The sequence below is a fragment of the Musa acuminata genome, chromosome BXJ2-4, assembly GCF_036884655.1.
Source record: "Musa acuminata AAA Group cultivar baxijiao chromosome BXJ2-4, Cavendish_Baxijiao_AAA, whole genome shotgun sequence".
NCBI lineage: Eukaryota > Viridiplantae > Streptophyta > Magnoliopsida > Zingiberales > Musaceae > Musa > Musa acuminata.
In genome coordinates this window covers 35,057,142-35,066,853 of record NC_088341.1, presented here as the reverse complement: position 1 = coordinate 35,066,853, position 9,712 = coordinate 35,057,142, and the positions used below count along the sequence as shown (strand labels likewise).

At 38.2% G+C, this 9,712-nt stretch overlaps 1 protein-coding gene across 3 annotated transcripts; it reads right to left on the bottom strand.

Annotated features, from left to right (window-relative positions):
- Positions 1-309: 309 nt before the first annotated feature.
- LOC135610510 (nonsense-mediated mRNA decay factor SMG7-like) lies at positions 310-8,148 on the bottom strand. 3 transcript variants are annotated; one of them, XM_065105103.1, is made up of 9 exons: positions 8,006-8,148; positions 7,380-7,476; positions 6,007-6,609; positions 5,771-5,893; positions 4,637-4,869; positions 2,632-4,562; positions 2,404-2,545; positions 1,143-1,317; positions 310-766 (listed from the first exon to the last, which is right to left on the bottom strand). In XM_065105103.1, the coding sequence occupies exons 2-6, from the start codon at positions 7,449-7,451 to the stop codon at positions 2,654-2,656; spliced, it is 2,940 nt and encodes a 979-aa protein (XP_064961175.1). In that variant the 5' UTR covers positions 7,452-7,476; positions 8,006-8,148; the 3' UTR covers positions 310-766; positions 1,143-1,317; positions 2,404-2,545; positions 2,632-2,653. The 3 variants fall into 3 exon arrangements, with proteins under 3 accessions (XP_064961175.1, XP_064961176.1, XP_064961173.1); XM_065105104.1 differs by lacking the exon at positions 1,143-1,317 and having other exon boundaries at positions 2,614-4,562; XM_065105101.1 differs by lacking the exon at positions 1,143-1,317.
- Positions 8,149-9,712: the final 1,564 nt, after the last annotated feature.

The following is a 9,712-nucleotide window of genomic DNA, read 5'->3' as shown; positions in this document are numbered from 1 at the left end:
GAAGAATCGCACACACTAATACCACGGATACTAGTGGCGGTGGGGATTCGGGAAGACCGAAGAAAGAGCGACGTACGATTCCCCGTATGGGGGTACCGTAGTTTTGACTTTGGAGCAGACAGCTCTCCATTCGCTCAAATGCGTCGCAACCGTGACAAACCGAGAGAACATATTTCACACGATTGTTGATCGGAAACAAATCAAAGATCACACAAACTCGCTCGAGCACCTCCACCCTCCCTGTAAAGCAAGCAACGGTTAGATAATATTATTGCACATACTTATTAACTCACTCGCAAGCCACGAACATCCATACAAGTTATTCCACAATATTTAACAAGGATGATGTAACAGTTGGAAGGTTCCAAGTCTTCCAAATTTTGGTAACAAGCAAACCACACCAACTGCAAAACCACACTGTAATTAAAAACAGTTTAGGCAAAAAGCTTCCTCAAAGCGACCACAAAAAGGACTGGATTCTCCTCCCTATCCTGAATGAAGTACCATCACCAAGCAGACTCCACTCTTAGAGACTCACTCCATTTCTGCGACCAATATCTTGGGGATGGATGAGTAACAACAGATAGGCCTATGATGGAAGGCAACTTCTACAGCTCGACTCAGGTTTCCCAAGGAACAAAATCCATGAAGACGTCACTAGCTGTTAACTTCTTCAACAGTCATGTACTGATCTTGCTTGAGATTTTTTCCACATAATCAACCACAATTGATTTCTCGACCTTCAGCCTGGTGGCGTCGATGCATTCTGGGAAAGGAAGATAGCATATAAATACATTGATCATTCTGGCGTGAAATATATCAGCATACACCATAAAATAAAAGAAACCATTGGTCAAAAACATCAGATGGTTAACCGTGCAATTAATCAAGATAAAATCTCCCAAACTCAACCATAAACAGTGTTTCAACTCCAGATATATGTTGCCAAGTCATGAGTATAATAAACCATTATACTAAATTTTCCAGATGAAAAATATTATTAGGAAATACTGTTTAAATTCATTGAATCCAGCAAGCAAATCAAGAAAGCATGTATAATGTCAACAAAACAAAAAGAATAATGAAAAAATATATCTACCTAAGCCAAAGGACCAAAGTTCAAATTGCCATTCTCACCATACCTGTTATGAAAGGCATCAGCTATTACACCAAACCAATTTTTAAACTGATCCAGGTAGAAAGACTTGGACCAGACCAAATGTGGAGCCAAATACATAAACTGTCTTTCATGAACTCCATGCACAAACCTTAGTAGCCAGATCCACACAACTTTATGCTGATGTAATTGCGGTTAAACTACATGGATCCAAAGCAGAATAACTATTATAAACATAGGGCCAGAAAATGACATTAATGTGTTATTCAACAAATTATGAAAAATTCAATGCCGCCATTATCACGATCTAAACAACACTGCTTCCAAAAAAATTGTTAGTAGAAGCAAATTTATGTCTTCAAGAAAGGCATCATTAACTTCATCAACAAGAAAAGGATAAAAGGAAAATAAGCGAGATGACAAAGAAACAGCTAGTCACAAATATTTAAAAAAAAAAAAGTCAATTGGGATGGTGCAGCACCCAACCAGAGGAAATCTGTAATTATGCCTCATCTGACTGATTTATACAGGCAGACCAAAAGCAGTCCACATCATTGATATGCAACAAGGACAACTTATCAGACACTAGGTCTGGAATTCAGATTTCAATGGCAAAGACTACAAAAGATACAAGACCAAGGATAATAAACATTAGCAGTGAAACTAATTTAGGTGCTTCTTTGTGTAAGAAGTAGATAATAAAGAATTCTCCAAATCCTAAAAAATAAAACACCATATTTGAAACAACCACCCGTGGTTCTAGTCATAAAGCATATTTGATAAAAAAAATATATATTAATAGTTGGTCGGTAATTTACTTTATATTATATAGTCTGCCATCAAAACTAACATGCTAATATATCATGACCAGAGTCAAGGTTCTATGAACGTAATATGCTGCATATCACAAACCCAGCAATTCAAATAAAAGAAATCCCAAGTGTTATGCAGGAATAACATAATAATAGAAGAGGTAATATAGCTTGTAAAGGATAGAAAAAACAAGTCTGATTAAACTAACATAGTTAAATGTATTTCATAGCAATCATCTCAGCATGGAGTTATATAATAAACTGACTAACAATTCTGATATGGTTTGCCCCTTATTCTCTTGAAAGAGGAGCTGCTCAACGAGGTTCTACCAGTAAGAGATGGCAGGTCTAGATACGTTCCTTTCATATAACTATAAAATAATTAATGATTGATATCAGAACAACATCAAGCCTCAATTTCATATGAAACCTATATAAGTGGAAAATATAAAAAGTTGAAGCATCAACACCTACCAAATTCAAGGGCCAAGAACCTGCAACGCTCCCGTGACCATGTTCAAACATAAACTCGACGAAGTTAAATTCTGCAAAGGTGGGATGAAGTCAATAGTCCCCAGGCTGCAGGCCACTCATTGTGAAAGATCGTCATCCATTGCTAAAACATAAAACCTAAAATTAGACAAGGGTATGAAAGTTTCTGATGAATATTATAAAATTAATTACCGATAAGAATTTTGTTACCAGTAACCATCTTCATAAAGTTTCACACGAAGTATGAACCAGACCAAAGAGATTGTGCATGACAATTTTCAGGTGGCAGAGTGTGCTGTGGATTTGATTGCTGAAGCTTCTGCCCATTATACGCTTTCAGTTGCTCAAAAAGCTGGAAATCATGCCATTTTTGCTCATCAACCACTTGGGTCTGCACATTAGAAACTTGTTTCCCAGGAAATGGGAAGCTGGAAACACTGGTAAAGGCAGTAGAACTGGCTGGACTAACATACGGAAGCCTATATGTAATTTGATCAAAGGAGTTTTCTATTCCCATGACTTTGGATGATGATGATCGACAACCATCTAGCCAGCTGTAATCATCGATCTCAGGCAGCTGTTCCTTTGCACTAGAATTAGGATTTGTTCCATCCTGTTTCGGAGCAATATGGCTAAATCCGGGAGGTGGCCCAAAGTGCCTAAAGGGCCGACCAACAGGATTTTTCCTCGGTGGTGGCAAGGCTGAAGAGAGCTTCATAGCCATGCCATCAGCTGTTGCGTCTGAAGGCAATATAGTATCAAGTGTAGATGGAAACACTACTTCTGCAGCTTTGATCTGACCAGAAAGTGCACTGTTGGTGCCCAAACTAACAGCAGAAGAAAATAGAGGTGATAATGAACTAGGCTGCAAGTTACTTGAGCCTTCTTGCAACATCTGCTTGTTCAAGTAACCATTTTCTGTTATGTTCATATTTTTCAGTTCATCAGACAAGAACCATCCGGTGGTGTCTGAATTTACAAATTGCAAAGGTAGCTGTGAGACATTACTGGTAGATGGATGCAGTTTCGAACTCACATTTGATACTGCTGACATCTGAACACCATCAAAATCTGCAGAAAAATGCCGAGCATGTGTCATCCAATCGGTTGCAGAAGATGCTTGTCCAGGGTTGACAGAGTCACAAGCAGTCACCGGTGAAGCAGATATATCAGGATACTTTTCAGCAGTTGTAGGCTTAAAGACAATTTCTTCCTCCTCTTCTTCTCCTCCCATATATAATTCTGCATTGGTTTGTGACACTCCAAGATTAGATGTTTGTAGTGCTGCCCCGGATACATTCTCAAATTGAATTTCCTGTTTCACTACTGCCGAATCCAACGGATATAAAAAGGTAGAGTCCATTGGCCCTTCAAACACTGGAGGCTCTGTACCTATTACAAATTTCTTCAGGCTTGGGTCAATATATATTCTCTGCTGATCAACTGAAACAATATTAGTAAGGGCCCGTCCAGCTGCCAGAATCCTTTCGACACGTGATACTTTGTCCTTCCTGCCTCCGTCATTCATGTAGGCATGCTTCTTCGAAAAATCCAAAATGAGCTGTGCTGGCACTAAGGGTACAAATCCTCTCAACTCAAAATCCTCCCATAGTGCAAGCCTATTCCCAGTTTCTCCTTCATCATAACTACTCATGTTTAAAAAGCAGGTTTCATTCCCCTCACCATCGACAGACGCAAGTCGTGTCTCGATAAGTTTGTTCATAAATGGAACAAATTGAGTCCAGAAGAATGATCTTGCTCCAGCTTGTTTTTCCTCCACATCAAAACCGGTTGCTACATCTGGATGAGATGCCAGCCACTCAATGAAAATCAGAATAGCCGGCAAGAGGCAGCTAGATGCAACATCATGCAGTGCTATGCATCTCTTGAGGATGTATCCAACGAACTCAAAAGCAGAAGTAAATGCATGCTGCAGCAACACGGTACGCTGCAATGTCTGGTTTTCAGACTCCCTTTCAACATTGTGTACAGTGAATATCAGAATTGCAACAAGCCTCAAAATGGTCAACGCATTTTCTGTAGTAGCTGGACCAAAATTAAGCACGTCTTCGGGACCAGAAGAAAGAAGCACATTCAGATCTTTAATCACTGAAGAAAATACTTCTCCAAAAGTTTCCAAGCTGTTGAATTCAGCCAAAAAAGTAAATTTAGCATCATGAAGTCTAAATAGTAGGAAATTAATGAGATCAAATACCTTGTCCGTGTGAAAAGGATTCCATGAAGACGAACAAAACGAGTGGCAAAGGCTTTAAATACTTGTGACATGGTCAACTCTTCGTCTTTGGTGGAAGTAGTTTCAATCTTACTGTCTTTGGGAAGGAGTTTTGTATCACTTCTTCCTCTACCTCTCCCAGCTGAACGTGCAGGCAATCTTCTGCCTGAGGCAGTTTTCGTATTACTAGGCAGCAGAGAGTAACTTTGTCGATTCTGTAAACAAGTGTCAGTAGAAAACATAAGATCAAGACAAAAGGAGCATATATGAAAACATCAAATACAATCAATGACACGGGTCTTTAAACATTATCATATACAACAGCAGATAATCAGATATAAGTAAATTTAAAAAATGTGTAAGCCCGAAATTTGTTATTGACAAGATCCACACATTCAAGAATATAAATTTCAAAAAAGATCAAACTTTCACATGCAAGAACTATTAAAAAGATCAGGTAATTCAAAATCTATATTTAATTGGGTTCGGTGATCCAGAACTTTCAAAATTGAGTGTGAACTTCTTTTTAAAAGCACTGTAGCTGCAGCATGTTCAACTAGTTATGCAAATTGCACTCCGTGAAGACCATTAATTGTGCAAAAATTTGCAACATAAATCACATGTTCTAAATTGACATCAATCAATGTTCTAAATAATCATGCACTTTACCGGAAGGAAAGAGAAAAGGTAAATCTTCCAGCTTGCCAGAAGGCTGCTATTGTGAAATACAATCTATGATTCCATATCCAAGTAAATATTTGTGCAGTAAATGGTACCACCATCATAGGCCAAAGAAATAATCTACCAAAAGGAACCAGAGGCAGCAAAAAGGTTCAATGTGATATCACCGAACCGACACAATAGCATGACGGATAACAACGCTGACAAACAAGACTCTCAGCAAACCTTTATTCAGAGCCACCAAGGGCATCTATCATCGCGACGGTGTAAGACTCAAAGTTATTGATATTTGCAATTAATCCATATACTCATGTCAAATATATCTGAACTAGATAAGGAACAGAACATGATAAAAGTGTGCACCAAGTCGTGGACAACACAACAGAATACAAATTACACAGCCTTGCCAAGTTGGTGCACCAAGTCAAAAGATACCTTCTCAAAAGCAATGATCAAGTTATCTCTTGCTGTTGAAAAGGGGATTTCCACTGCCAAACTTCTAAAGTACCGGTAGACTGCCAACAAGTCATCTCCCGAGTAGGAAGCAAGTATTGCTAGCTGCAACAATGAAATTTCTCAGAAAAAATGAGAAAAGAAACATGATGCGGACAATAAAAACATAAGCAGTGGATGGCAGCAGATGCCCTAAAGAGATAACGCATGATCCAAACCTGATGATGTGGATTGCCACTGAAAGGACAAAGAGAAGATGCCTGCATGTAGTAACTTGAAGCAGCTGCATAATCACAACTAACGGAGTCACCCTCTCCATAAAGTCCTTTGTAACGAGCAAGGTCTCCCAAATATATCAGACAACGGTGACAAGACATAAGCCCTTTTTTCATGTCAGCAGATTTCTTTTCATCTTTCGTCAAAACAATTTCAGTCTCAATGCCCTCATTGAAGTAGCTCAAAGGCAGGCCATATTTTGCCCTGATCTTCAATATCAGGTCATGGTAAAATCCAGTAGCTTCTGTCAGGAAGCTTCTAAAGACAGAACGGAGTTTCTTGATTTTATCAGGCCGGACGAGAACTTTCCCACCAGATGATGCATTTGATCCGGCCGACACTGCAGCATTAATGTGCTGCCTGAACTCCTCGATTCTTCTATAGTGCAGTTGCCAAAGGACAAACTCTATATCATGCTTTTCAGAAAAATCATGATCTTCAAGAATCATAGTCTCATAATTCTCACGCATCTGAAGCCAAGCATTAGGGTCTGAAGGAAGTTTTGACTTTGCCGACCTTCGCAGTCCATTTTCCAGTTCAATGTTCTAAAAAGAGAAAAAAAATTACAAATTAATGAGTACAATAAGGCCAGCTCCAAACACTTCCATCCAGAATAGAGCTTTCAACCCTCCACAAAAAAATAAATAATAAAGAAAATAGAAGTGACCACGAGTGGTATAATGCTGGTCCATGAGGATATAGAATAGCTTATAAGCTTCATAGTGAAGTTACTGATTCTTATCTAACATATTGAAAATAACATGTTTAAACCTTTAAAATATTTAAGTTCTTAAACGACCTTTCTAATTAACACATGAAACAGAGAAAATAATCACTATAATTACTATGGGAAATAACAAACTTCCAAATTGCTTGTCAATAGATGATATCGTTGCATTGACACATGCGCTAGAATATGTAACAGAAATGGATCCAATTGTTCAATTAAGCAATAAGACAAAATGGATATATGAGAACACCTGGGAAAATAGTTATTTCATGAAAAACAAGATTGTACTTATGTGATAAAACTGTGAGAATGTCAAATGCTAAGAACTAAAGTTCATAAACAGCCTTCAGCGAACAGAAGATTCACTTATTGTATTGTTATGGAGTTTGATAATGAAATAGCATAATTAAAAAATATTATGTGTCCTGACTCAAAGACACATAATATTATGGTTAAAAAATTTTATGGTTACATTCCGACAATGCCTGTGAGTGTAGACATGAATCCATATTACAATGAGAAAAGAAAAATAGAAATGCAATTGCAGATACCATGGTAAAGCAGGAAGCATTTGCAAGTTCATACCTTTTCAAGAAGTCGTTGCGCAAGCTCCCGAGATGAGGGAGCAGACGACCTATCCATCGGAACAGTCATCATCCATCAAATACACACAAAGTTCTCCCTGTAGCAGAAAGCATATGGCAGATTCAGACCAATGAATGCGTATCTAGGCCAACAAATCCATCTAAAAATGATGAACGACTTAAATTATGAAACGAGAGAACAAAAGGCATAAAGGTTACTAATAAAGAAAAGAATACAATTGTCAATTATCATCGTACCCAGTTCTTAATCCCCGATCCAACGGACCAACAATCAGAGCCCATCAACATGCCCCCTTCCCTATATCCCAATTTTCGTCCAACCCCCTAAGACCTCCCACCCAAACCCTAACCCTAACGCTACAGATCAACCGAACCCCTCGATCGATCCAAAGCTCCACGAAACCGAAACTCCGATGCGGATTCACGATGAGACAGATCAATCCGCACGATCTCGACGCGAGAGCGTCCAGATTCAACGGATCCCCACGAAACCGAACCCCACCTAAACACGCAGACGATCACAGGGACCAGGACAGCGCCTGTAGGTCTTGATTCAAGACCTATCGATTTCACCAAGATCGTGGTTATACGTTAGAAGGAGCATACCTGACCGCAAAGATCCAAGGCAAGCGAAGGGGAGAGAGAGAGAGAGGAAGAGAGAGAGAGAAGGGCGAAAGGGGCAAAGCATTTGCCCTGAGGCGGAGTTTGCCGTCAAAGAAGGGCGACGAGACGACGACCGCCTATTTATATAATCGGTTATATTTATTTGATTTTATCGGATAACTAAACAAGACACGGCCGCCGGCTCCAATAAAAACACCCCTTTTTTATTGTTTTATTGTGTTATTTTTATTTTTATTTAAAAAAAACAAAACAAAACAAAGATAATGTTTATTGTGTTTATTTTCATGATAAATAAATAAATGACTCGATAATTTTTTGCCTAAATGGTTTGGCTCGACCACGTTCATTTGTGGTCATCAATAACGAGTCTCATCTTTCGTGGTCATTCACAACCCCAATCAACACATTCTGAGTTATAATAATATGGTGCCAAATTGGTGATGGAGTGTGCACGTATTACTCAAATGACTCGTGAATATATACATTTTTTATTCACGAATAAATTATAATTTGGGGGTAGGTTGAGCTTCTCTCCTCTCTTAAAACAATTGATAGGCACGCGTGTACAATCCATATCAAATACCTAATAAAGTCATGACGCTATATTAAATCTCTAAAGTTTCTTATCCTTTATTATCTCCGTACATAACAGTAGACATTGACAGATTTCTTTTTTTTTTCATATTTATCAGTAGAGTGTATATAGTTAAGAAATCTCTAATTTTTAAATTTTTTCTTTAATACATCATGTCCTCCCCCACCAACATTGTCACTTGTTGTCACCGTGATCATTTGTGATTTTCAAGAGGAACATTCTTATCGATCGATAGATCAACATGCAACTCTTCCTTACCCTCAACCTGCTTTATCATCGTCTTTCACCTTCGTTCTCAACCTTGTGACATGCTATTCATAAAAGCTTAGAGCCTATGAAATAGTTCAAACATAATAGATTTTTTTAAAGAAAAATTACTATATTTATATATATATATATGGAGAAAATATCGATGACATATTGGTCAGTTCAACGTGATATTGACTCGTATGTATAGAATTACCTGAAATGTTCCCGAGATGGAAATATTGTACTCCTGATGTGTCACCTACTCAAAGACCAAGGTCGAGAGAGGTTTCCCAACACGATCCTTCGATACTCAAGTTAGTAATCCAATGCCTCTAAACGTGGGTTCGAGTAGTTCAAAAGTAGTCCATTGCATTAAGTTTAAAATTTTGTTTTATATCTTAGAGGATGAAAAGGAAGTTTGTGATTGTCTTCCTCGTTATAATAGATAAAAAGGAAGCTTGTAATTACCTTTCTTATCGTAAAGGATGAGAAAAAAGGATACATTTATTATCATAATGAGAAGAAAGTTATGATTCCATTTCTTGTTGTAATGGATGAGAAGGAAGCTTATGTTTACCTGCTTTGACTCGTTATTTACGTAGGCAGATAGGTGAAGGGTAACTCGGATCTCACGATCATATGTAACCGATATTGTATTCTCTATCATTTATCCCCAACTGAAGGCGTGCTTTAGGATCCTTATGAGAGGGGCTCGAACTGTGTCATATAATTCATTTGTCAAGAGAGCATTCGGGATCTCTTCTTGCAAGTCAGGCTTTTTCAACTCACACGACTTAAGCATATTTCGCATTATGCTTCTGCTATACCATATTTCTGCTAGTGTA

What these genes read in the sequence shown, in the direction of transcription:
- LOC135610510 (XM_065105104.1), bottom strand. Translation starts at nt 7,451, where the DNA reads ATGATGACTGTTCCGATGGATAGGTCGTCTGCTCCCTCATCTCGGGAG. An exon ending in GTGGCAATCCACATCATCAG is followed by an intron (nt 5,894 to 6,006) that starts GTTTGGATCATG and finishes TCATTGTTGCAG; the next exon opens with CTAGCAATACTTGCTTCCTA. An exon ending in ATCCTTTTCACACGGACAAG is followed by an intron (nt 4,563 to 4,636) that starts GTATTTGATCTC and finishes TGAATTCAACAG; the next exon opens with CTTGGAAACTTTTGGAGAAG.